We start from the raw sequence: 27,967 nt of genomic DNA on the forward strand, positions 1-27,967 counted from the left end.
TTTTTGTCCAGACCGAGGGCCCTCGGTTTATTTATCAGTCACCTATGTGGAACCATGTCAAAGGCTTTACTGAAATCTAAGCAAACCACATCTAGCGTTCCCCCTAAATCTAACTGTTTGGTCACCCAGTCAAAGAAGTTAATCAGATTAGTCTGACAAGATCTTCTAGTAAAAATATGCTGCCTTGGGTTTCACAATCCATTTGATTCCAGAAACATCTCTATCCTTTGTTGTAGAAACATTTCCATTAATTTACTCACCACTAAGGTAAGACTAACGGGCTTGTAGTTTCATACTTCTGCTTTTGTGGAGAGGGACCACATCTTCTTTTCTCTAGTCCTCTGGGATACCTCTTAACTCAAGAGAAGCACTGAAAAGGTCAGACAGCAGAGCCACCAGAACTTCCCAAAGTACCATCCGGCCCCATTGCATTGTCTACCTTTGGTTTAGCTAGATCCTCATGAACACAGTCTTCTGAAATTTGGTCAAGATCTACCACATGTCTGTTCTTATTAGCTTTTCTCGTCAGTCCTACTCCTGGCCCTTCATTTGTGAACACAGAACAGAAATATTTATTGAGCATTCTGTTTTATCCTTATCAGCTTCTATGTATTGTTCTTCTTCACCTTTCAGCCTTGCAATGCCACTTTTGCATTTCTTCTTATCACTTACATATTTAAAGAATGTCTTGTACCTGAATTTTACCTTATTGGCTATTTCTTCTTTCATTTGCTTATTTGCTTCCCTGACTACTTTACTGGCTGCTCTTAGCGTTTCCAGGTGTTGTAGCCTGGCATATTCTTTCTGTAATGCCCCTTTTTCTCTTAATTTTGTTTACTTTCCTAACAAAAAGGTTTGCTGTTCCTAAAATAGCTTCTTTCAGTTTTGCACACACTGCTTTTCAACTTCCCCAGGCTGTTCTCTTACAGCTAGCATCTCCTTTAGGTATTCCCCCATCTTGACAAAAGTAGTTTTTTTTAAAAGTCTAAAACCTTCAATTTTGAACAAACCCTCTAAACACGTCTTAATTTTGATCCACACTGTCCAGTGATCACTAGATGCCATTTGTGAACATCAGGTCCAGTATGACCTATCTCGTGTGGGTTCCATTACCAGCTGCTTGAAAAGCTGTCCTTGTAGAGAATCCAAGATATCTTTACTTCTAGATGTTCTGACAACAGGGATGCCTCAGTTTATATCCAGCATGTTGAAATCACCTATTGATATCACTTCTCCTTTCATTACAATCTTGTGAATGTCTTCAATTATGTCTCTGTCCACTTCTGTGTATGAAAGAGGCCTTTATATCCCACCAGTGTAAATACATTGTCCATTTGCTCTTTCTAGATGAACTCTCAGTGCCTCTTCCTTTAAGTCCAGCAATTTTGTCACTTTAATATTATCTTTAACATGTTCCCTACCTTGTCCTCCCTGAAAAGAGTATACCCTGGAATAACGATATCCCAGTTATGGTTCTTCTTGAATCATGTCTCTGTGACTGTCACTAAATCCAAGTCAGCCTCTTCCATCACAGCCTCTTGGTCCAGAATCTTGTTCCCTATACTGTGGGCCTTGGTATACTAGTGGATTAGGAGCTAGTTAAAAGGTAGAAAACAAAGTAGGGGTAAATGACCAATTTTCTCATTGGAAAAATGTGAATAGTGGAGTGCCACAGAGATCTATACTAGGATTGATGCCGTTTATTTATAAATAATCTGGAAATAGAAACAAGTGAGGTAGTTAGATCTGCAGTTGACACAAAACTTGTCAAAGTTAAATCACATGCAGATGTGAGAAATTGCTTGAGGACCTTATGTGATTGAAAAACTGGGTATCCAAATGGCAGATGAAATTTAACGTGGACAAGTGCAAAGAGATGCATATTGGGAAGAAATCCCCCAATTATAATTACATTATGTTGGGTTTCACATTAGGAGTCACCATTTAAGTCCACTTTCAGCAAAAGATGAGCTGTAGTTTCATATGGACAAAGGATATTGTTACCTACCAGTGTAATTAATTGTTGAGATCAAAACTTTGTCCTTCGCCTGCAGTCAAGTTAAAATAAGATTTGTTTCCAAAATCAGCTATTTGTTTACATGAAAAATTGAATTTTCTCTGCAACTAGAATGGACTTAGTATGCATTGGAAATCAGTCTTTCTTATATCAAAAGCAATTTTGGATAGTAAAATGGACATCTTTGAGGTACAAGCTTGAACAGGGACACACAGATTACAGAGAAGCACTGACAACCCTAGATGAATGTTTGTGGTGATGGAATGTATATTTCAAAGAGTTTTGAGACTTTTTCCTTAAGGAGTCTACTGTTAAGCAGAGAATGGAATGCATCTCTTTTAAATGAAGTTCTTGATGTATAAGCATACCCATAGGATGTTATAATTGTATATTAAATACGATTTGAATGAAATTGTTGAAATATTCTGGTAATTAAGGTTTAGAATAACAGAAGGCATGATCTTAATTTTTTTTTAAACAAGGGATTAAGGACTTTTGAACATCAATGGACCTGCTTCTTTTCTAATTTTGATGTTGAAATCCCATTCATCTTGGAACTCTCAGAGTCTCAGGCAGGAGAGGTATGTATTCAACAGATTTTTCACTAAATAGGTATAATTAGCTGCAGTTCCACACACAGGTAATGCCATCTGATGTCACTAATATGGAGCACACTTTCCAGAGCTTTCTAATGGAGCTTGGAATACCCTTCTAAACATGCACAGGAGTTAGGGTGTTCCCTGTGGCTAAATGGCACACTAGTTCTTCTTTTACTGTCATTTTAATGTTGTAATTGTTCAGCTCAACTTGATTTACTGCTGCCTGTAGTGATTTCTGCTTTCTTTTCTCCATTTTCTGTATTTGAAATGTCCATTTGTAATTATTTTTTTGTCAGCACTCTTTTGACAGTTTTCAAGTTTTATTGTGTTTACATTTCCTCAACATGCCCCTCCTGTGGCATCTGGAAGGATTCTCTCAGAAGTGGAATCTTTCTCTTCAGGCTGCCTTTTTATTTTTATTTTTTGATCTTGGGGAAGAAGTCCAGCAATTTAAATGTGTCCAGATTGTATTGAGTACGTGTCCATCATCATAAAAACTGTTAGAAATGCTTGTGTGAGGATTTATATATATACAGTGGGGGAAATAAGTATTTGATCCCTTGCTGATTTTGTAAGTTTGCCCACTGACAAAGACATGAGCAGCCCACAATTGAAGGGTAGGTTATTGGTAACAGTGAGAGATAGCACATCACAAATTAAATCCGGAAAATCACATTGTGGAAAGTATATGAATTTATTTGCATTCTGCAGAGGGAAATAAGTATTTAATCCCTCTGGCAAACAAGACCTAATACTTGGTGGCAAAACCCTTGTTGGCAAGCACAGCGGTCAGACGTCTTCTGTAGTTGATGATGAGGTTTGCACACATGTCAGGAGGAATTTTGGTCCACTCCTCTTTGCAGATCATCTCTAAATCATTAAGAGTTCTGGGCTGTCGCTTGGCAACTCGCAGCTTCAGCTCCCTCCATAAGTTTTCAATGGGATTAAGGTCTGGTGACTGGCTAGGCCACTCCATGACCCTAATGTGCTTCTTCCTGAGCCACTCCTTTGTTGCCTTGGCTGTATGTTTTGGGTCATTGTCGTGCTGGAAGACCCAGCCACTACCCATTTTTAAGGCCCTGGCGGAGGGAAGGAGGTTGTCACTCAGAATTGTATGGTACATGGCCCCATCCATTCTCCCATTGATGCGGTGAAGTAGTCCTGTGCCCTTAGCAGAGAAACACCCCCAAAACATAACATTTCCACCTCCATGCTTGACAGTGGGGACGGTGTTCTTTGGGTCATAGGCAGCATTTCTCTTCCTCCAAACACGGCGAGTTGAGTTCATGCCAAAGAGCTCAATTTTTGTCTCATCTGACCACAGCACCTTCTCCCAATCACTCTCGGCATCATCCAGGTGTTCACTGGCAAACTTCAGACGGGCCGTCACATGTGCCTTCCGGAGCAGGGGGACCTTGCGGGCACTGCAGGATTGCAATCCGTTATGTCGTAATGTGTTACCAATGGTTTTCGTGGTGACAGTGGTCCCAGCTGCCTTGAGATCATTGACAAGTTCCCCCCTTGTAGTTGTAGGCTGATTTCTAACCTTCCTCATGATCAAGGATACCCCACGAGGTGAGATTTTGCGTGGAGCCCCAGATCTTTGTCGATTGACAGTCATTTTGTACTTCTTCCATTTTCTTACTATGGCACCAACAGTTGTCTCCTTCTCGCCCAGCGTCTTACTGATGGTTTTGTAGCCCATTCCAGCCTTGTGCAGGTGTATGATCTTGTCCCTGACATCCTTAGACAGCTCCTTGCTCTTGGCCATTTTGTAGAGGTTAGAGTCTGACTGATTCACTGAGTCTGTGGACAGGTGTCTTTCATACAGGTGACCATTGCCGACAGCTGTCTGTCATGCAGGTAACGAGTTGATTTGGAGCATCTACCTGGTCTGTAGGGGCCAGATCTCTTACTGGTTGGTGGGGGATCAAATACTTATTTCCCTCTGCAGAATGCAAATAAATTCATATACTTTCCACAATGTGATTTTCCGGATTTAATTTGTGATGTGCTATCTCTCACTGTTACCAATAACCTACCCTTCAATTATGGGCTGCTCATGTCTTTGTCAGTGGGCAAACTTACAAAATCAGCAAGGGATCAAATACTTATTTCCCCCACTGTATATGTATATATATATATATATATATATATATATATATATATCCTATTGCAGCAATTATTCTAGGAGTCTTGAAGGACTTTTTGAGTTCCCACTGATTAAGATTATGGTCTCATGTATAAGTAGTTAAGTCGAGCTCAGTTGAACTGGCTCTGGAAGTGCTGAAGAAGCATAATGATCCTGGAGCTGTGTAGACTGCTGTGGATGTATTGACCCCTTTGATGCTGAAACCACTGAAAAGGGCCTTCAAAATGATAAATCTTGTACTAGATCACATTGAGTGTTGAGCTCTGAATGCTTGAGCACAGAAACAATGAGAAATTATATGGAAGGTCCACTGAAGAAGAAGGTACATTAGTGCTGTTCTTCTGTGATGCTTGGCTCTAAGAGCAGAGGGATGCTAGAAGCTGAGCTCTTGGCTGTGTTTGCAGTGAAGACGAATCTATCTCATATATTCCCCCTTGCTACAAAGATTTGAAGGGATGGCATTTCAGGGGAAAGGGGCTAAAAAGTCTTAAAATGCTGACTGCCGTTTACAGTTCAAGCATTCAGAGGATGGAAGAGGGATTGATAGTAATTTCCCATATTTGGAATGGAAAGATCTAGAGGGCATATAGGGGATGAGCATATTGGACAGATGATTGGGCATACTTGAGAGAAGAACTCTATAGATGCTGATGAGAATGATGAACATAATTCTGTAAGTGACAGAGTTTCTGAGCAAGATGTGGTGATACATGGTCAGACTTGCATGGAATAGAAGTTTTACAGCCATGTTCTGGACAATTTCTGACCTTTTTAACACAGACTGCTGAATTAAAATATTCAGTGGGACTCAAAACCAGTGCATGAATAGGTGTGTAGCAAGGTAGAATCTCAAAGCACAAATACACCTGAGAGCCAAGTAACAGGACTTTACTACTAATGTGATTTGTTGTTTGAACTGAAGTTGTGAGAAAAAAAAATGCCAACTTATAGACAGAGTTTGTGAGAGGGTTTGGATTAATGCACAGGATCAGGGAGGTATTAAAAGTTAGTGTCCACCTGACATCCATAAGTGATTTTTGAGGATTAAGCTTTTGTTTATTGGAATTAAACCATTGGGTGACAAATTCTAGGAAGTGGTTAAAAGGAGTGGACACAGTAGCTGCGTATTCCCACAGATTCCACCAGAGTGGCTAGTGGGCTGAGGAAAAGGTTGAAAAGCATAGGGGCTAGGATCTGACCCCTGTGGACTCCACAATTAAGAGGGTACTGAGAGGGAAGTTGTGAGCTGGCAAAGATTCTGAAAGTTCTTAAGTTGAGAACATTATGAGCCATACCAGTAACTCTGGCAGTAGAGATATGGCCTAAGAAGATTTGATGTTGACTAAAGCAAGAGAAATATCAAGTGAAAAATGATATCTAGCTCTTCTTCCCAGTAGCCACATTAGTCTGTAGTGGTGGGATCAACCTTGAAATGCACAGAGTCTCAGAAGCATACTTCAATTTCTTCTTTCCCCCCAGCCCTTCCAGAGTGTAATTTCTAAGCGGTGGACCATGTTAGGAGATAACAACATACTGTGTTTCAGTTCTGTATGACTTCCAAAACTGGTGATTAAGTGCTAGACATTGTAGATAAGAGGATTCATAAGGATACAGTCATTTTGAGTCTCAGAAGAACCATGAGGAACTGGATTCATTTTTGACTGGAGAAGTGTGAAACTATCGGGTCAATATTCAGCCTGCAGTGGTCAGTGTATTTTTAAACACTGACTGCTGTGGGCAGAATGAGCTTGGGATATTCACTGCTGGGCCATGTCCAGGCATTTGCCCTGGCACTGAAAATCGGGGGCTAAATCTAAATGTGCTGGCTGATGGAGCTTATGTGGGTCCCAGTTGATATTCAACCGGGAATTTCATAAAACATTTATGTGGGTCCTGGCTGAATATCTGGTTTCTGTTTTTATTGACCCTCTGTAGACCCCCGTCTGAGCTTTCCACACGGAGGTGTACAGAGGGTCTGTTCTCCTATGATCTTGTAGACCGCCTCCCTGAATTCCTGAGACACCTGGGGAGGCATCAGAAGGCTCAGTTCACATCCAATTCCCATGACCACAGCTTTCTGTCTATTAGGATGTAGGTGGATCTTTGGCCATTTATGTTCCCACATATTTTCTATTAAAAGTCAACCCAAATTAGTTCAGAGACTGAGTGTTACTTATGTGTGGATTACCTTGCAGAACAAATGATAAGTAGAGAGTAAATAGAAATATAGAAATAAAGACAAAGATAGTTTCCAGAAATAAAGTATTTATTCTCACCAATATAAGGTCTTCAGGTCAGTACATTCATCAAACAGATTCTGGGTTCAATTGGACAGAGGTATGCTGTCGGTCAAGTGTTGAGGAAAACTTCCAACTTTCTGTCTAAATCTCATCTCTTTTATAGTAGTTGGTCTATGGCAAGACACTTTTTTTTTTTATTATTGCGCAACCTCTGCGTCATACTTTCCCGGCAGGTGTCCATCTGTACCATCTGTACCATCTCCTTTCCGTTCTAGCTATTTTGAAACATTTCCGTTTTTGTAAACATCTTGTTTTTCTCGATACTAAAATATCTATTTTAGCTATTGCAAATGATTGTGACATTTCCGTTTTTATCAACATCTTATTTTTCTCTTCTTGATACAAAAATATCCTATTCTTGACATCTCAGTTTCATATCTACTTTCATATGATCTTATGATCTGAGTACCATCGTATAGAAACACAAACTTCATTTTAAAAACCAGATTTTATCCATTTTAGTCCATTATTCAATCATCATATGTGCTACATTCAATTTGTAAGTTGTACCAGGTTTCATTAAGACTCCTCCTGCAATCCTGCTTTTGCAGGTTCTCAACTATAAGGCCATCAGTGGGTTATCAGGCCTAGTCAGGGCTCCTCAGCTGGTTTAAACCATGTAACTTGGCCCACCACCATTCCAGTGGATAGGCCTCAAGCTACAACACATATTAACATTTCCCACCCTGGAAGATTTGAAGGCCTGACCAAGCCTCCCCCTACCTACCCCCTTCCATCCTGTAGGCCTCTCCTGGCCTACCTTGTATGCCGTTATGGTCTAGTGGGGTCACAGGCAGAAGGGATGCCCACTCACTTCTGTATGTCGTAGCTCCTTTCACAAAATGGCTGCAGTGAACTCTAGCGGGAGCCTTGTGGTACTAGCGAGTATTATGATACTACTGCTAGGGGTCGAGGTAGGGGGTGGGGGCTTGGCTGAACCTTTAGATCATTGCAGGTGGGAAGGAGGGGGGATCAGGATTGGAGGGACTAGAAACCCTGATGCTGTTACATGGATGTTAACTGGGGAATCAACCAGTATTCAAACAGGTGTGCTATTAGCTCTGCTGTTAAAGTTAGGACAACCTTTATGCTCTCCTAACTTTAGCTGTTTACTTAAACAGTTAACATTCTGAATATTGTCACTAACTGGTTATATACTGGCTCCTCCCAGGTTCTGCCCAAGCTCCATCCACATAACACCCCAGCATTAACTGGGCAGTACAGGGGTGCTTAGTGGCGATATTCATCAACACTGTCCAGTTAAGTGCTGCTGAATATCAGTGGTTAGGCTGCAACATGCCATTTAACCAGACAGGAACTTCTCACTTGGTTAAATCATTTTGAATATCGGGCAGTATATAATGAAGTTAAGAGGGAATATAGGCTTAGGAGTAATCTAAGGAAGTACTATTTCACAGAAAGGGTGATGGAGACATGGAATGGCCTCCCGGTGGAGGTTGTGGAGTCGAGGACTGTTTCAGAATTTTAAAAGGCATGGGATAAGCATGTGGGATCGCTTAGGAAAAGGAAGAGTTAAGGGTTACAGAGGATGGGTAGACTGAATGGGTCATATGGCAGTTAATCTGCCATCATGTTTCTATGTTTTTATGTGGTACTTTTATTTGGTATCGTATACTTCTACATTGCAGAGTGTAATGGTAAAGGCTAACTGACTTACCTTGTAATAGATGGAATCGCTTTGGAAAAAATGTTAAGGATAGCGCTTTTCCATGGAGGAAGAGGAAGAATGTGTTGGACTCTAGAACCCCACCCTCACACACCAGATAATCAAACCCCTCTTTTTGAAACTGTTAAAAAAAAAAGAGAACCCCTCTTAGAACAGTGGTTTTCAAACATCCTAGGGGGACCACCAGCCAGTCAGGTTTTGTGGATATCTACAATGAATATATAAGTCGTTGGTGAGGCCCCACCTGGAGTATTGTGTTCAGTTTTGGAGGCCATATCTTGCTAAGGATGTAAAAAGAATTGAAGCGGTGCAAAGAAAAGCTACAAGAATGGTATGGGATTTGAGTTACAAGACGTATGAGGAGAGACTTGCTGAACTAAACATGTATACTCTGGAGGAAAGGAGAAACAGGAGTGATATGATACAGACTTTCAAATATTTGAAAGGTATTAATCCGCAAACGAACCTTTTCCGGAGATGCGAAGGTGGTAGAACGAGAGGACATGAAATGAGATTGAAGGGGGGCAGACTCAAGAAAAATGTCAGGAAGTATTTTTTCACGGAGAGAGTAGTGGATGCTTGGAATGCCCTCCCGCGGGAGGTGGTGGAAATGAAAACGGTAACGGAATTCAAACATGCATGGGATAAGCATAAAGGAATCCTGTGCCGAAGGAATGGATCCTCAGGAGCTTAGTCGAGATCGGGAGGCGGGGCTGGTGGTTGGGAGGCGGGGATAGTGCTGGGCAGACTTATACGGTCTGTGCCAGAGCCGGTGGTGGGAGGCGGGGCTGGTGGTTGGGAGGCGGGGATAGTGCTGTGCAGACTTATACGGTCTGTGCCAGAGCCGGTGGTTGGGAGGCGGGGATAGTGCTGGGCAGACTTATACGGTCTGTGCCCTGAAGAGCACAGGTACAAATCAAAGTAGGGTATACACAAAAAGTAGCAAATATGAGTTGTCTTGTTGGGCAGACTGGATGGACTGTGCAGGTCTTTTTCTGCCATCATCTACTATGTTACTATGTAGTTGCATGCACCGCCTCCGTTGTGTGCTAATTTGACTTATGTATAGTCATTGTGGATATCCTGAAAACCTGACAGATTGATGGTCTTTCAGGAATTTCTGCTTTTGGAGAACACCTGTTAAGTGTGAAGTCTGATTTTTTTTTAACTTTAAATTTTTATTGAATATTTTGAAGTATTTTTAAACATTTGTAACAGTCAGACCATTCACTATACAGCCACGTATGTTTCCATTTCTTTACAGAGTTAAAGTCTGATTTTTTTCCTACTTTTTTTGTTTTTGTAGCCTTTCAGAAGTTATTTTAGTCATGGAATGATTTCAAGCAATGTTACAGACAACAGGTATTGTGTTCTATTTTCATATTTCTGTATAAATAGTACTGCAGAAATTATTGTACTGTACAAGTGATCTAATGCTGTGAGGCACTATTATTTATTACTTCTACCCTGAAATAAGCCAACCATAGTTTGAGGGGAAAAAAGACAACTCCTATCGTCAGTTCTATCTATAGGTTGCATACTGATCTTTTTTTCCCAGTGATGACGTGATGATTTTTTGTGATAAAACTTTGTGGGCATTATGTTAAGACAGTTAAGTAATGCTTTTTTCTAATAAAAAAAACACTCAATGAAATTGGTTTAAGCCAGTGTTTAATTGACAGCAAGTACAAAGTCAATTTTAATATATGTAACTTTTCAGTGATTTTTGGTTCATAGTTTCTAAAAATTGGAGAGTCAAGTGCTAGTCATATCAGTGCTGGTCAGTGTTAAATCTATTGAGCAATGCATGTTCTTATGATTCATTTTGTCTTCACTAGACTTACTATCTGTATTTGCTATTTAATATTTAGTCCCAGCAGGCAACCGTTTGTGCTATTTGGTAGCCACTCAACTAAAGAAAACTTGAACTCCGGTAATTTTAATTTTCCATCAGAAGGACACTTAATTAGAAATACAGGCCTTGGAGGAAGCTCTGCAAAACACATGGTGAGATGATAATTCCATTGTTTGATCTTACTGTATTGAGAAATTGAAAAGGATCAGTGCCAATATAAAAAATCTAAGCTTGATTCCCAGATTCAGCTTCTGCTGATGTTGAAGACAGAGCTTTGGTGATGCTGTAGAGACAGTGTTCACAGTCCCAGGGGAGAAAGAATCCTACCTATTAGTTAAGGACACCTGTGGCTGGGATTCGTGGTGCAGCATTCTTGGTTCCAAAAAAACTAATTCTTACTGGGCTAGGAGTTGTTTGGGGAGGCTAAAGGGGGCGGGGTTACGGGTGGTACCAGCGGTGGACCTTACATCCATAATTGTCTGACAACACACCTAGCTCTGCTCCCACCTAGCCCTGCCCTTGTTGACGTGTTTTAAAATTGAAGCAAAACTTGTACAGGAAACTAATTCAAATAAGCACAGTGCTATCATAGAAAACTTATTTACTCTAGCCCATTATATGGGCTGAAGCCAGTAGGTAGAGCTTGCCACCATTTTCACTCACCCCAAACAATAGCAAAATATTGTTAGAAATGAGGAACTGCCTATGCGTAGTCCATGTGTAAAAAGGCAAAAGCTGTTCCAGTTGGGTAGGATGTGCCTTAAAAGATGGAGGACTATATATATATATATTTTTTTTTTCTCCAAAGCAACCTTGTTCATTTACTATTAAATCTTTATTCAAATGTCACACATGAATACATCTCCTTATTATCCATTTTCTTATCATAAAATCTACATAACAACCAAACACGCTTCATCATACTTCATTCATACACTCTCACTAATCAACACACATAAAAACATACTTTTATATTATTATTGTACAATCAGTTATATTATCCACAGAAAGCATCAAGGACAGCTATAGTCATATATCCAAACTGTAACCATACTATAGAGTGATCTGCTCATCGACTGCATATATTTTAACAACAAAGCTCTTTCAGTTAGTAGTTAATGTTCATAAAAAATGCATTAATGTTCATCAACATGCATTTTAACCGACAGTCTTCTCACTCCAGTATGAGTTCCATCTTCAGACTGTCGCAATAAATTCACTTAGCTCTGTCCCCGATGTTTTCATTAGAATCCTCAAATATCCTTCAAAGAGACAGGCTTCACTTCATCTATTGTATTCCATTGATAATATTCCATCACCGGACCATATCATCAAAATATCCTAGTCTCTTCAGCTAAGAGCGCCACAGGTTTAAACTATAAAGCGATGCCAGTTTTCATCCATAAGACCCTACACGCACGTGTTTCGCTCTTCCGAGCGTCCTCAGGAGTCAAAACCTAAACGGACAATAATACGTTATTAAGTATCTAACAGTCTTACCAACTTATAAACAATTAAAAATAATACTGACCGGCTATCGCGGGCAGTTGGGACCCCAAACAAACCAGTTGCCGAATGGGTCGTAAAAAACGCCCACATGTGCGCACTGGATTGGGCTGGACGCAGTATTTAACCATCACCATTCAAAGGCTTAGCCGTTCAATTTGTTTATTGCATCCTTTAGGAGTGACTGTGCCCCACCTAAAAATTAATTGTTGCTCTTTACGAAGCTTCGTAAAGAGCAACAATTAATTTTTAGGTGGGGCACGGTCACTCCTAAAGGACTCAATAAAGAAATTGGCTAAGCCTTTGAATGGTGATGGTTAAATACTGCGTCCAGACCAATCCAGTGCGCACATGTGGGCGTTTTTTACGACCCATTCGGCAACTGGTTTGTTTGGGGTCCCAACTGCCCGCGATAGCCGGTCAGTATTATTTTTAATTGTATAGATATAAATATGAAATAAAAATTGAATACCAGTAAAACAGCTTAAAAAATATTGTAGCTAGTAGAGACAGCAGTTATAAACTCTCTATTTTGTGCTCATTTTTCTACATTGTTCTTTATAATAGAGATGGCCAAATTCAGTGAGGATATCCTTTTTCCTGATGGGTTCACCTTAGCAGCTGTTGTAATGTGCCTTAGGAAGCCTGGTGTTACAAAATAAGATGGACTATATTGAAATTAAATGGAAGTAAAATTAAACTCACCTTTCATTAGGGCATATGAAATCACATCTTCACAGGTCTGTTCTCAATCTAACCTTCTTGGGTTCCCATGTGGCTACCCCCGTTTCAAAACCGCAGCCAGCCAGCACCCCCCCCCCCCCCATTCAAAGCCACGGCTCCTTCCCCAGCGGTTCTGACCGCTGAAAAAAAAAAGAAAACTTGTATCTTCTTCTCCCTGCTGGCGACCCCCCCCCCCCCCCCCCCCCGCTCACTTCTTTTCTTACCCGGTGGCCTGCTTGACTCGCTATCTCCCTAAGGCTCCTTCCCCAGCGGTTCTGAGCACAGTTCAGTGCCATAGCAACGGGTGGACTCAAGTGGGCACAGGCCTTCGTAAGAGGCTTGGGGAGACTAAGCCTCCCCAGCTCAACCATGACCTTCTGCCTCCTCTGTCAGTACCTCCTGCCCTCCTCGAATTCGGAGCAGGAGCAAAAAGAAATTGTATCTTCCTCTCCGGCGCCCCTCCCTGCTCACTTCTTTTCTTACCTGGCTGCCTGCCCGATTCGTGAATCACTTCCTCCCTAAGGCTCCTTCCCCAGTAGGTCTGAGCACAGAAGAAAAAAAAAGCTGTTGGTATAGAACCACATGCTGCGACACTCACTCAAGGCTCACAGCCATGCTGTGCTGGAACGGTAGCAGGAAGTGTGTCACAGGAGGAGGTTCCAGGCAGAGCTGTGTGTGAGTGAGTGTTGCAGCACGTGGCTCTATACTGGCAGCTTTTTTTTTTTTCTTCTGTGCTCAGAGATGCTGGGGAAGGAGCATTAAGGGAGGAAGCGAATCGGGCAGGCAGCCAGGTAAGAAAAGAAGTGAGCGGGGAGGGGTGCCGGAGAGGAGAGGAAGATACAATTTCTTTTTGCTCCTGCCCCGAATTCGAGGAGGGCATGAGGTACTGACAGGAGGCAGGAGAAGATCATGGTTGGGCTGGGGAGGCTTAGCCTCCCCCAAGCCTCTTATATGGGGCGCCTATGAGTTGAGGTGTAGAGGAATGTTATTTGAAAAATATAAACTCCAATTAACCAACAATTTTAAAGGACTATGGAACCAATATTCAGTATGGCTGAATGCCTCCACAAAAGTAAGGGTGCTTAAAAATGCTTAGGATATTATAGGGGTCTTTACTTTAACTTTAGGGACTTCTGTTTAAGATTCCTAAAGTTAGGCTTGTTATGATCTCTCATAAGTTAAAGTGCCCAAGTAGGCACCCCGCACTGAGCTCTTTTGATTTAAGGGTCTTAAATTTAGGTGGTCATAGCTGCTAAATATTTAAACTAAAAAGTTTAGGCATCTGGATGTTTTGAAAATTGGCCTATCACAGTTCAAAGAAAGGTGAGCCCCTTGAGGTGTAGCTGAGTTGGTGCCATCTGGTTAACCCGGAGGTTAGCTGGACCCTGACTGGCGGCAAGCAAGGCAGAAGACCAGGTATAGTAGGTAATCTGAGCTGGAACTGTAGACTCAGCAAAAAGCAAGGCTGGAACCAGGGCTTGAACATGGAGGCAAAATGGGAGCTTGGAATCAAGGCAGGGCCTGGAGGCAAGGCAAACACCTCCAAGAGACCCATTGCAAAGGTGCCGGAATAGAGGCAGGAACTTACTTAAATCCTGCTTGGCAGGAGGTGATGCGTCCCATGGGGGTCCCCCTGGTGTGCTGCTGGAGCGTAAAAGGACTTCTTCAGTGTGCACATGCGTCCTAGGAAGCCAGTGTTAGCCAGCATATGGAGCTGCAGCATGGGAATGGGCCACCGTGCAGAGGAGCACTGCAGAGAGGAAGGTGGTCAGGACAGGGGGATATGGCAGTGGCTGTAACATGCCCTCTACGTAGAAATCATCAGTGTTTTAAGATATATATTCATAGTATCATAACTCTAGACTCCAAATAGTTTTATAAAAATGTTTTGTGGCTCCAGTGCGAAAATAAATTGCAGTAATATACAGAAATTGTGTGTTAACAGAACCAGAGTAGAACCATCATCCTAATGCCTTCGTTGTTTATCTGAACTGATAAAAGAATGCCACTATAAAAGGTGGCTTAGATGCTAAAAAATATTACATAAAGAAATCTACTATAGGGTCATTCCATGCCAAGTGGTCTAAAATTAAAAAAAGTTCCCACCATCATGTTCTCCAATTTTGTTCAAATTTTACCTGTTGCGCGAGTCAGGTGTTAAACGAAGTTTCCCCAAAATTTGAGGTCTCTAACTGCAATAGTTGCAGATCTAGACCCCCTTTTCTGAAAGGTTGTCAGTCCATGAGTGCGCAACATTTACCAAAATGCCATTTTTGGGGTCTAATAAAATCCAAACACATTTATAAGAATGGCTAAAAAATTCAAATCCTGTGCAGTTTTTGATGCTAATTTCGATGAAATACATTTTAACATTATGGATGCAAAATCCAGTGAAACAAGTTGACTCAAAGTGTGCATCAAAATTGGTCGCTACTCATCGGAACATATTTGGACCAATATTCAGACCGCAACAACTTCCATATAAACAAAGATACGGACTTGAAATCTTGAACAAGCATTATGCTTGTGCTGGACATAATACTGCCAGATTTGCAACTAACCAGCATCTATAACCACCCTGCAGGATCTCTTCAAAGTTGGCACTGTCAGCGCAAATGGTAAAATGTACCAAAGTTCAAAGCCAATTATTAAAAAAGAGTCTGCCTGAATCAGCTTGTGAACAGTATCATCTGAAAGAGAAAATTGTGCTCTACAACACTGATATGTTTTTGTTTTGCAAGACCACCATTAAGTAGTCATTTACTCAGGTCAAAGTATGTTATATTTTGTGTGCGTGATGTATTGCATTGGTCCTTGATGGCTGAGCCATTCAGGAAAGCGATTGGCTATGCTCTCTGGACTTAAATGGTACGTATACACACATCCCGATGCTTCCAGCCCACTGGAAGTATTTTGGCTGGGGACACAGCACTTCCAGTACCATGTGTTGCCCTTTGACCTCGCTTCAGTTCCCAGGGTATTTACCAAATTTCTAGCAGTAGTGGCAGTGTCACTATGTTGCTACATGGACTGGGAGTCCATTGTGTTCCCTTATCTCGATGATTGGCTGGTGAAGAGCACGTCAGAGGACGGTGCTCGGGAATCTATATGGGGGACTATTCGGGTGCATGAGCTACTAGGGTTCATTTTTAAACTACCCTAAGTCCCATCTACGCCCTGCCCAGCAATTGTAATTCATTTAGCCCTGCTCAATACGTAGAAGGTTCGAACCTTCCTCCCGGGGCCAAAAGCAGACACTGTAACCATACTGTGTTCTTGTGTTCTAACCTCTCAGCAGGTCACAGCTCAGCAGATGTTGAGGTTGTTGAGCCACATGGTATCCACAGTTTATGACACCTATGACACACAATCACATGAGAACTGTCCAATGGACCCTGGCTTCTTAGTGGTGTCGAGCCATGGGAGGCCTGGAAGATGCCATCCAAGTATCCTCTGAGCAGGTCTGCTTCCTGTTGTGGTGGACAATTCGATCCAATTTTATTCCATGACTTCCATTCCAAATTTGTGAGCCACAAAAAATGCTGATGACGGATGCATGTTTCCTGGGGAACTCGTGTAGATGGGCTCCACGCTCAAGGTGCGTGGTCCGCCCAGGAAACAGATCTCTAGATCAATCTCATGGAACTTCGGGTGGTTTGGAACTCTAAAGGCTTTCAGAGATTGGCTGCTTCACCAAATTGTACTCATTAAAATGGACAAGCAGGTTGCCATGTACTACACCTGCATGCAGGGAGGCACTGGATCTTGCACTCTGTGTCATGAGACCATTTGGATGTGGTGTTGGGCTCATCAGCATGGCATGCTTCTCCGAGCCACTTATCTGGCGGGCAAAAACAACAGCCAGCCTGGCAGACTGAGCAAGGTTATACAACCATACAAGTGGTCTCTCAGCATGAGCATTGCCCGCGAGATCTTCCGAGTGCGGGGCACCCCCTCGGTGGATCTTTTTGCCACTCATCTCAATCACAAGGTCTCTTGGTTTTGTTCCAGGCTTCAGGCCCACAACAGATTAGCATTGAATGCCTTCCTCCTTCATTGGGGATGGGTCTTCTCTATGCATATCCTCCCATACCTCTTGTGGGGAAGACTTTGCTGAAACTCAGGCAAGACGACGAGACCATGACTCTGATCGCACCATATTGGCTTCATCACATTTGGTTTCCTCTTCTGTGGTTAACCCCCGAAGAACTGTGGAGATTGGAATGTTTTCTGACCCTCATCATGCAAAACAAAGGATTTCTTCCGCATCCCAACCTTCAGTTTCTGGCCCTCACAGCCTGGATGTTGAGAGCCTAGAATTTGCTTACTTTTGTCTTCCAGAGGGTATCTCTAGGGTCTTGCTGTCTTCCAGAAAAGATTCCACCAAGAGGTGTTACTCGTTTAAATGGAGGAGGTTTGCTGTCTGATGTGAGGGCAAGGCCCTAAATCCACATTCTTGCCCTACACAGACCCTGTTTGAATACTTTCTACATCTATCTGAGTCTGGTCTCAAGACCAACTCCATAAGGGTTCACCTCAGTGCGATTAGTGCTCATCATCAGTGAGTATAAAGTAAGCCCATCTCTGTACAGCCTCTAGTTGTTCGCTTTATGAGAGGTTTGCTTTTGTGAAAGCCCCCTGTCAAACCACCACCAGTAAAAACAAAAGAACAAAGAGGGATCAAGAGTACATCAACCAAAGCAAAACAGAAAAAGCACACAAGGACCTTAAAGACAGGGACAATAGATGAAAGATTTTCCAAACTAAACCCATATCTGGTCATTTTTTTGAATAAACTTTCATCTATTGTCCCCGTCTTGAAGGCCTTTGTGTGCTTTTTCTGTTCAACTTCCACTAGTGTTATGAGACCTCAGTCATTCTCACCCAGCTGATGAAAGCGCCTTTTCAGCCACTGGATTCCTGCCATCTGAAGTACTTAACCTGGAAGGTCATTTTCTTGGTGGCTGTTCAGCTTGTAGGGTCAGTGAGCTACAGGCCTTAGTGATGGATGCACCTTATACTAAGTTTCATCACAGCAGAGTAGTCCTCCGCACGCACCCTAAGTTCCTGCCTAAGGTGGTGTCAGAGTTCTATCTAAACCAGTCAATTATCTTGCCAAAATTCTTTCTCTGACCTCATGCCCATCCTGGTGGGAGCTCCTTGCACACGTTGGACCGCAAGCGAGCGAGCAAGTGGAGGAGTAGCCTACTGGTTAGTGCAGTGGACTTCGATCCTGGGGATCGGGGTTCGATTCCCACTGCAGCTCCTTGTGACTCTGCGAAAGTCACTTAACCCTTCATTGCCCTAGGTACAAATAATATAATATGTAAACTGCTTTGAATGTAGTTGCGAAAACCACAGAAAGGTGGTATATCGTCCCATTCATTTTCCCTTTCCTTTTTTCATGGAGTGGACTAAGGCCTTCAGATAGTCCGCCCAACTTTTTGTTCTTTTTTAATCCCAACAGGATGAGAGTCACCATCTGGAAACACACAATCTCTAATTGGCAGATTACATTTCTTTCACTTATGCCCATACTGTGCTGACCCTTGAGGGTCATGTCAGGGCTCACTCTGCCAGAGCCATGGCTGTGTCTGTAGCCATCTTGCGGTCAGCATCCATTGAAGAAATTTGCCAGGCTGCAATGTGATCTTCTGTTCACACATTCACATCTAACTAGTGCTTTGAGAAGGATACCCGACACGACAGTTGGTTCTGGCAGACAGTTTTGCAGACTCTATTTGAGGTCTAGAATCCTTGGGACCGTTATATCACAAAGGAGCAGAAGGGGCGTTCAGGGAGGACAAGGCCATAGTGGAGAAACTGAATGAATTCTTTACTTCTGTCTTTACGGAAGAAGATACGAGAGATCTGCCTGTATCAGAAATAGTTTTCAAGGGTGATGTTGCGGAGGAACTGAAAAAAATGTCAGTGAACCTGGAAGATGTACTGTGCCAAATTAGCAAATTAGAGCATAGTAAAACACCTGGACTGAATGACATGCATCCAAGGGTACTGAAAGAACTCAAGCATAAAATTGCTGATCTGCTGTTAAGAATCTGTGACCAATGTGACGCCGATTTCTAAAAAGGGTTCTAGGGGTGATCCGGGAAATTACAGGCTGGTAAGCCTGACGTAGGTGCCAGGCAAAATAGTGGAAACTATTATAAAGAATAAAGTTACAGAACACATAGACAAACATGGTTTAATGGGACAGAGTCAGCATGTGTTCAGCCAGAGGAAGTCTTGCCTCACCAGTTTGCTTCACTTTTTTGAAGGCGTGAATAACCATGTGGACAAAGGTGAGCCAGTTGATGTAGTGTATCTAGATTTTCAGAAAGCTTTTGATAAAGTTCCTCATGAGAGACTCCTGAGAAAATTAAAGAGTCATGGGATAGGAGGCAAGGTTCTGTTGTGGATTAGGAATTGGTTATTAGACAGAAAACAGAGGGTAGGGTTAAATGGTCATTTCTCTCAGTGGAGGAGGATGAACAGTGGGGTGCCACAGGGATCTGTACTGGGACAGGTACTATTTAACATATTTATAAATGATATGGAAATCGGAACGAGTGAGGTGATTTTAATTTGCAGATGATAAAAACTATTCAAGGTTCTTAAAACATGTGCGGACTGTGAAATTTTGCAGGAAGACTTTAGGAAATTGGAAGACTGGGCATCCAAATGGCAGATGAAATTTAATGTGGACAAATGCAAAGTGTTGCACATTTGGAAGAATAATCTGAATCATAGTTACCTGATGCTAGGGTCCACCTTAGGGGTCAGCACTCAAAAGCTAATATGCTGAAATTTTCTGTTCATTGTGCAGCGGTGGCCAAAAAAAGCAAACAGGATGGAGGAGGGTAGTTAGTGGGGTCCCGCAGGGGTCTGTGCTGGGTCCGTTGCTTTTTAATGTATTTATAAATGACCTAGAGATGGGAATAACTAGTGAGGTAATTAAATTCGCCGATGACACAAAATTATTCAGGGTCGTCAAGTCGCAGGAGGAATGTGAACGATTACAGGAGGACCTTGCGAGACTGGGAGAATGGGCGTGCAAGTGGCAGATGAAGTTCAATGTTGACAAGTGCAAAGTGATGCATGTGGGTAAGAGGAACCCGAATTATAGCTACGTCTTGCAAGGTTCCGCGTTAGGAGTTACGGATCAAGAAAGGGATCTGGGTGTCGTCGTCGATGATACGCTGAAACCTTCTGCTCAGTGTGCTGCTGCGGCTAGGAAAGCAAATAGAATGTTGGGTGTTATTAGGAAGGGTATGGAGTCCAGGTGTGCGGATGTTATAATGCCGTTGTATCGCTCCATGGTGCGACCGCACCTGGAGTATTGTGTTCAGTACTGGTCTCCGTATCTCAAAAAAGATATAGTAGAATTGGAAAAGGTACAGCGAAGGGCGACGAAAATGATAGTGGGGATGGGACGACTTTCCTATGAAGAGAGGCTGAGAAGGCTAGGGCTTTTCAGCTTGGAGAAGAGACGGCTGAGGGGAGATATGATAGAAGTGTATAAAATAATGAGTGGAATGGATCGGGTGGATGTGAAGCGACTGTTCACGCTATCCAAAAATACTAGGACTAGAGGGCATGATTTGAAGCTACAGTGTGGTAAATTTAAAACGAATCGGAGAAAATTTTTCTTCACCCAACGTGTAATTAGACTCTGGAATTCGTTGCCGGAGAACGTGGTACAGGCGGTTAGCTTGACGGAGTTTAAAAAGGGGTTAGATAGATTCCTAAAGGACAAGTCCATAGACCGATATTAAATGGACTTGGAAAAATTCCGCATTTTTAGGTATAACTTGTCTGGAATGTTTTTACGTTTGGGGAGCGTGCCAGGTGCCCTTGACCTGGATTGGCCACTGTCGGTGACAGGATGCTGGGCTAGATGGACCTTTGGTCTTTCCCAGTATGGCACTACTTATGTACTTATGTACTTATGATGCTAGGAATTATTAGGAAAGGAATGGTGACTCAGACCGAAAATACTTTAATGCCTTTGTATTGCTCCATGGTGCAACTGCACCTTGAGTACTGCTTTCAGTTTGGGTCACTGCATCTCAAAACAGATATAGTGGAATTAGAAAAGGCTCAAAGAAGAGCGACCAAAATGATAAAGGGGATGGAACTCCTTTCATATCAGGAAAGGCTAAAGAGGTTAGGGTTCTTCTTGGAAAAGAGACGGATGAGGGGAATTATGATTGAAGTCTAGAAGATCCTGAGTGGTTTAGAATGAGTAGAAGTAAATCCGTTTTTACTCATTCCAAAAGCACATAGGCTAGGAGACACTTGAGGAAGTTAGGTGAAAGTACTTTTAAAACAAATTGGAGGAAGTATTTTTTTCACTCACCGAATAGTTAAGCTCTGGAACTCATTGCCGGAGGATGTGGTCATGGCGGTTAGCATATCTGGATTTTAAAAAGTTTTGGACAAATTCCTGGAGGAAAAGTCCATAGTCTGCTATTGAGACAGACATGGGGAAGCAACTGCTTGCCCCGGGATTGGTAGCATGGAATGTTGCTGTTAATTGGGTTTCTGCTGGGTACTTGTGACCTGGCCTGGCCAGGCCACTGTTTGGAAAACAGAATACTTGGCTAGATTGACCATTGGTTTGTCCCAGTGTGGCTACTCTTATGTTCTTATTTTTTTTTGTTTTTTTTGTTACATTTGTACCCCACGCTTTCCCACTCATGGCAGGCTCAATGCGGCTTACATGGGGCAATGGAGGGTTAAGTGACTTGCCTAGAGTCACAAGGAGCTGCCTGTGCCTGAAGTGGGAATCAAACTCAGTTCCCCAGGACCAAAGTCCACCACCCTAACCACTAGGCCACTCCTCCACATTTTGAGGTGATGACTTGATCGTTGCTGCATCTATTTGTTAAGCAGTATAGATTGGGCATTGAGGCCAAGGAAAATGATACATTTAGAAGGGTGGTTCTGAATGGGGCAGTTTATTTCTCTTAACAGAAGAGTAAAGCTTGGGTACTCTCACTCATCTGGCTGATCTAGCAGGAGGATAACGAATATGAACTTTTTAAAATTTGTTTGTTTAAAAAATTATTTATATAATTTCAAAATAATCAGAAAGAGTACACTCTACAGAAATATCTGTGTAAAGAGTAATTTGGAATAAAAATAAACTAAGAAATACAGTCAGCATAAGTAGCGCACAAAATAGGAGGCATACATTCACAAGCATGAGAAGCTGTAGAAGAAAAATTATAGGAAGGAAAGAGCAGGATTCCTAACACCTAAGCCATTATTCATCCCTAATAATATCTGGAGTAATTAACAAGCCATCCTTGCATCCAAGAAGGAACACAACTAAGAAGAATCAAAGAAACGATGTTACATTATTCAAATTTATAATACATTTGCAGGGTAACCTCAATTGAAATCTTGCTTCCAAGGTCAAAACCTCTGATCTCATAGATAAAAACTTTTTTATTGAGTACTATGTGAAACACCAGGAAATATCTATATTTGATTGCCTAAAAAAATGTAACATTTGATTGTCTATGATAGAAGAGCCACAGCAGTGCTTTTTTTATACTGAAGAAAATCAAAAGAAACCATAAATGTAGCTCTGAAGGATATCTCTTCCTGATAACTTTCTAGAATGGCTGTTACATTCAAACTATCTGAGGAAAGCTCTGTTGCTTCAGGACCTCCAAACCAGTTCTTTATCTAGAAGATATAGGTTGAAAATATAACTTTTACAAGGATGACAAATCATTCACAGAATAGTTGAAAACCTCCTTTAGAAACGTTTACAAAATTGTCTTGAGGTGGTCAAAAGGTTACTGAAAGAAAGTTCAGAAGTCTCCCAAAGCTGCTGTGAGATGACTTCCAGGGAGGGAGGTATCTTCACTGGTAAGAATTTACTGGGAAATTGTTTTTAAACATGGGGAAATGTAGAGTTGGAATTAAATAGGTAACCTCAGGGACTTAATTTTACTCTGCTCACTTAGCAAAGGAATTTAAGGAATAGTTTTTCTTAACATATAAAATCTCTGTTACAGTTCCATCGACTAGCATTTAAGGGGGGTTATTTTACAGTTACTATAGTATCATTATAAAGCACAGCAAATAGACACAGGAAGCCTCCATTTTAATTTCTGCCTATCTCTGGTCTGATCTCTGATTTATAGGACTTTGAACCAATTATGAGGCTATAAATTTAATTACAGCATCTTTCTCAGCCAGTAATTAGCTCTTAGAAAGATAGAAGCGTATTTTCAAAGCACTTAGACTTACAAAGTTCCATAAGTTACTGTGGGGGCTCATTTTCAAAGCACTTAGCCTTACAAAGTTCCATAGTAACCTATGGAACTTTGTAAGGCTAAGTGCTTTGAAAATGAGCCCCATAGTCTACTTAGATCAATAGAGGGGAACCTGCTAATAACCTTAGGAAAAAAATAACTAGAGCTGTACATTTAGTGCTGTCCCCAGTGTGTGCCATTTCCGGCGTGAAAGGAAATAATTTTTTTTAAAGCGCCGGGAGTTAGTCGATGGTAAGTGGGCAGCATATGTGCTTCCTGGTTACTGCCCGATTAGCACGAAAACCCTTACCACCTCCTAAATAGGTGGTGGTAAGACCTCCCCCCCCCCCCCTTGAAATGGCCGTGCGGCAAATGTGCACTTAACTACACAACCATTTCCTTTTTGCCTTTTACCTATTGCAATAAAAGGGTCCCTAACATGATTTAATGTATGTTAAAAATTTTAAAGCACATTAACAGCAGATCTTTCTCCCTCACCCACAACCATCCAGCATAAAAAAAAAAAACGCACACACAAAAAACATAAAACAAAAAACTTGGGGCTCACCTGAACTGCAGGGACTGGGTTGGCTCTGCTGCGATAGGAATTGGCATGCTGCACTTCGAGAATGGCTTGAGGCAGGAGAACAGCAGCATTTGGGCCAAGAAGAGGTGGCCCATGGTTCTCTCACTCCTTATGCTGCTTCTACTTAATTCTCTAGGTCCTCTGACATTGTCTTTAATGCTGAAGACTGGCTGCTTCTCTCCTCTGCTCAGTCCTCTCTCTGTAGCTGTTAACCAGCATTTGCCAGTAGCACAGATTTTGAGACCATTACTTTCTTAATAAACATGCTTTTTCAAGACCTCATTTAGCCATTCAGTCTCTGAAGACACTGAAGACTTATTTTTACAATACAATACTTTTGAGGCAGGCATGTTGGTGCTGAAACACAGTGCCGTGTTGAGTCATCATTAAGAGTTATCAATAAAAGTTTTAATCTCATATTGGCTGTTCCTTGGTCTGTGTTTGAAGTGCCCAGATCCGTTTCCCCACTCCTGTTTTCCTGCTGCTTGCTTTCCAGTGGAATTCTGGTGGTGTTTCCACATCTGTGGTTTGTCTGCATAATTGTAAAGTGCTACATAAGCCAGGTAGTGCTATAGAAATAGTAATTAGTAGTGCACAAACTTCAATATAATCACATAATCTTTTTTGTGTTGACAACTAGGTGGCACAATGTGTCTCTCCAAAAGGACCTTTGGCATGCTCACGGACATTCTTTTTTGGTACTACCCATGTTCCTTACTTAGGTATGTATTTCAGTTAAGTAATCTGAAAATTTATAGCAAATATTGACATTTTTGTATTTTTAGTTTCTTTTTAGCACTTTTATCCAGCGATTTGTACAGCAGGACTCCTTTAACCCAGTGCTTTTTAACCTTTTTTATTTCAAGGCACATTTTCGAGATCACCTGATCCTTGGGGCACACCAAACCATATTTCTCAAAGTTTTCATATTTGTTAGCCATTGGCTACTGGCAACATGATTCTGAAATGGCAGAAAATGTTCTGTAAATAAAATGTACAATATTAAAAAGCAAGCATAAAACTTAAATAGACAGGTAGACATTTAGGAGACGCATATACAGTGGGGGAAATAAGTATTTGATCCCTTGCTGATTTTGTAAGTTTGCCCACTGACAAAGACATGAGCAGCCCATAATTGAAGGGTAGGTTATTGGTAACAGTGAGAGATAGCACATCACAAATTAAATCCGGAAAATCACATTGTGGAAAGTATATGAATTTATTTGCATTCTGCAGAGGGAAATAAGTATTTAATCCCTCTGGCAAACAAGACCTAATACTTGGTGGCAAAACCCTTGTTGGCAAGCACAGCGGTCAGACGTCTTCTGTAGTTGATGATGAGGTTGCACACATGTCAGGAGGAATTTTGGTCCACTCCTCTTTGCAGATCATCTCTAAATCATTAAGAGTTCTGGGCTGTCGCTTGGCAACTCGCAGCTTCAGCTCCCTCCATAAGTTTTCAATGGGATTAAGGTCTGGTGACTGGCTAGGCCACTCCATGACCCTAATGTGCTTCTTCCTGAGCCACTCCTTTGTTGCCTTGGCTGTATGTTTTGGGTCATTGTCGTGCTGGAAGACCCAGCCACGACCCATTTTTAAGGCCCTGGCGGAGGGAAGGAGGTTGTCACTCAGAATTGTACGGTACATGGCCCCATCCATTCTCCCATTGATGCGGTGAAGTAGTCCTGTGCCCTTAGCAGAGAAACACCCCCAAAACATAACATTTCCACCTCCATGCTTGACAGTGGGGACGGTGTTCTTTGGGTCATAGGCAGCATTTCTCTTCCTCCAAACACGGCGAGTTGAGTTCATGCCAAAGAGCTCAATTTTTGTCTCATCTGACCACAGCACCTTCTCCCAATCACTCTCGGCATCATCCAGGTGTTCACTGGCAAACTTCAGACGGGGCCGTCACATGTGCCTTCCGGAGCAGGGGGACCTTGCGGGCACTGCAGGATTGCAATCCGTTATGTCGTAATGTGTTACCAATGGTTTTCGTGGTGACAGTGGTCCCAGCTGCCTTGAGATCATTGACAAGTTCCCCCCTTGTAGTTGTAGGCTGATTTCTAACCTTCCTCATGATCAAGGATACCCCACGAGGTGAGATTTTGCGTGGAGCCCAGATCTTGTCGATTGACAGTCATTTTGTACTTCTTCCATTTTCTTACTATGGCACCAACAGTTGTCTCCTTCTCGCCCAGCGTCTTACTGATGGTTTTGTAGCCCATTCCAGCCTTGTGCAGGTGTATGATCTTGTCCCTGACATCCTTAGACAGCTCCTTGCTCTTGGCCATTTTGTAGAGGTTAGAGTCTGACTGATTCACTGAGTCTGTGGACAGGTGTCTTTCATACAGGTGACCATTGCCGACAGCTGTCTGTCATGCAGGTAACGAGTTGATTTGGAGCATCTACCTGGTCTGTAGGGGCCAGATCTCTTACTGGTTGGTGGGGGATCAAATACTTATTTCCCTCTGCAGAATGCAAATAAATTCATATACTTTCCACAATGTGATTTTCCGGATTTAATTTGTGATGTGCTATCTCTCACTGTTACCAATAACCTACCCTTCAATTATGGGCTGCTCATGTCTTTGTCAGTGGGCAAACTTACAAAATCAGCAAGGGATCAAATACTTATTTCCCCCACTGTAAGGACATGGCAAGATTTAATATATAAAGCAGTAGAACAAAACTGCCCTTGTCCTGTCTCCGCAATGCACATGTTCATTCTGTCCATCTTTCTGTCTCCTCTTGCCCAGTGTGTACTACCACCTCTTTCTGTTCCCTCATCTCTCTCTCTCTCTCTCTTTCTCACTCACAAACATCCCCACAACTAACTCATTATTCCCTTTCTTGTCCCCCCACCACGCATTCACATGGCCAACCCATCCTTCTCTCTTGTCTCCTCCATATGAGCACTGCACCTCTTTCTGCCCCACACACACATACCTAAAGCCATCGTGTCCCTCCCTGTCCCCCCCAGTGTATACAGCCAGCCTCTCCATCTTTCTCCCTCTTACCCAATGCCACCTCTTTCTGCCCTGCCCCCCACATATAGCCACCTATCTTCTCTTTTTATCTCTCTATGCCCCCTCTCTTTTGTGCCTCTCCCTCTCCTACCTTGCACACTGCCACCTCTTCTTGCCCCACATAAATACACACCTATGGCCAGTATGTCCCTGTCTGTCCCCCCACTCACGTACAGCCAAACCTCTTTCTCTGCCTGTCCGCATTGTGAGCTTGTGACCTTTCTATCTTTTCCCCAAATGCACACTGCCACCTCTCTGCCCAAAACATACAACTGTAGCCAAGACACACATACAGCCAGCCCATCCCTCCCTCTGTCCTCTCAATACACATAGCCAGCCATCTCTATACCCTTTCTCACCCAATGCACACTACCACCTCTTTCTGATCCCTCCTCCACCCAAGCCGGCACTCCCTCAACATTGGTGGAGGAAGCTTCACCGTTGTTGAGGCAGGAACCGACTTCTAAACATTGTTCTCGAGGACATGGTTCCTCCATGTCAAGGCAGGTTCGGTTTCAACATTCCTATCAGGAGATATTGTCTGACACTGAAGAGGAGCGCTCATGGGATTCAGAGGAGGATTCAAAGCACTTTTTTTCTGATGAGTCCTATGCAATTCCCTCTGAACCCTCCCCTCCACCTGAAAGGAGAAAGTCTCCTCTGGAGAGCCTTTCATTCCCATCTTTTGTTAAGGAAATGGCTGATGCCATTCCATTTCCTTTGGAAGTGGAGTTTGAGCCCAGGGCCAAGATGCTTAACGTCCTGAACTACATATAGTAACATAGTAACATAGTAGATGACGGCAGAAAAAGACCTGCACGGTCCATCCAGTCTGCCCAACAAGACAACTCATGTGTGCTACTTTTTGTGTATACCCTACTTTGATTTGTACCTATGCTCTTCAGGGCACAGACCGTATAAGTCTGCCCATCACTATCCCCGCCTCCCAAACACCAGATCTGGCACAGACCGTATAAGTCTGCCCAGCACTATCCCCGCCTCCCACCACCGGCTCTGGCACAGACCATATAAGTCTGCCCAGCACTATCTCCTGTCATGTCTCCTGCCTAGGAGGCTGAGACTGTCCCTTTCCACAAAGTACTCCAGGAAATCCTCGTCAGGAACTGGTTGTCCCTTCTGTCAGTCCCTGTCGTGCCCAAGAAGATTGACACCCATGTAGATGGGCTTTACACCTCAGGTGTTTGGTCCACCCAGCAAACGAATCTTCAGATCAATCTCCTA

The 27,967-nt window shown here is 42.5% G+C and overlaps 1 protein-coding gene across 1 annotated transcript in view; it reads left to right on the top strand.

Moving 5' to 3' along the window:
- The window catches only part of C2H20orf194 (chromosome 2 C20orf194 homolog), a 441,211-nt gene that overhangs the window by 163,859 nt on the left and 249,385 nt on the right, over nt 1-27,967 (top strand). Inside the window, exons 8-11 of the mRNA XM_030190991.1 lie at nt 2,500-2,598; nt 10,062-10,117; nt 10,627-10,762; nt 24,337-24,418. Of these exons, the coding sequence (XP_030046851.1) occupies nt 2,500-2,598; nt 10,062-10,117; nt 10,627-10,762; nt 24,337-24,418 (373 nt within the window). The remainder of the gene's footprint in view (nt 1-2,499; nt 2,599-10,061; nt 10,118-10,626; nt 10,763-24,336; nt 24,419-27,967) is intronic.

This window comes from Microcaecilia unicolor, chromosome 2, assembly GCF_901765095.1.
Source record: "Microcaecilia unicolor chromosome 2, aMicUni1.1, whole genome shotgun sequence".
NCBI classification, from domain to species: Eukaryota; Metazoa; Chordata; class Amphibia; order Gymnophiona; family Siphonopidae; genus Microcaecilia; species Microcaecilia unicolor.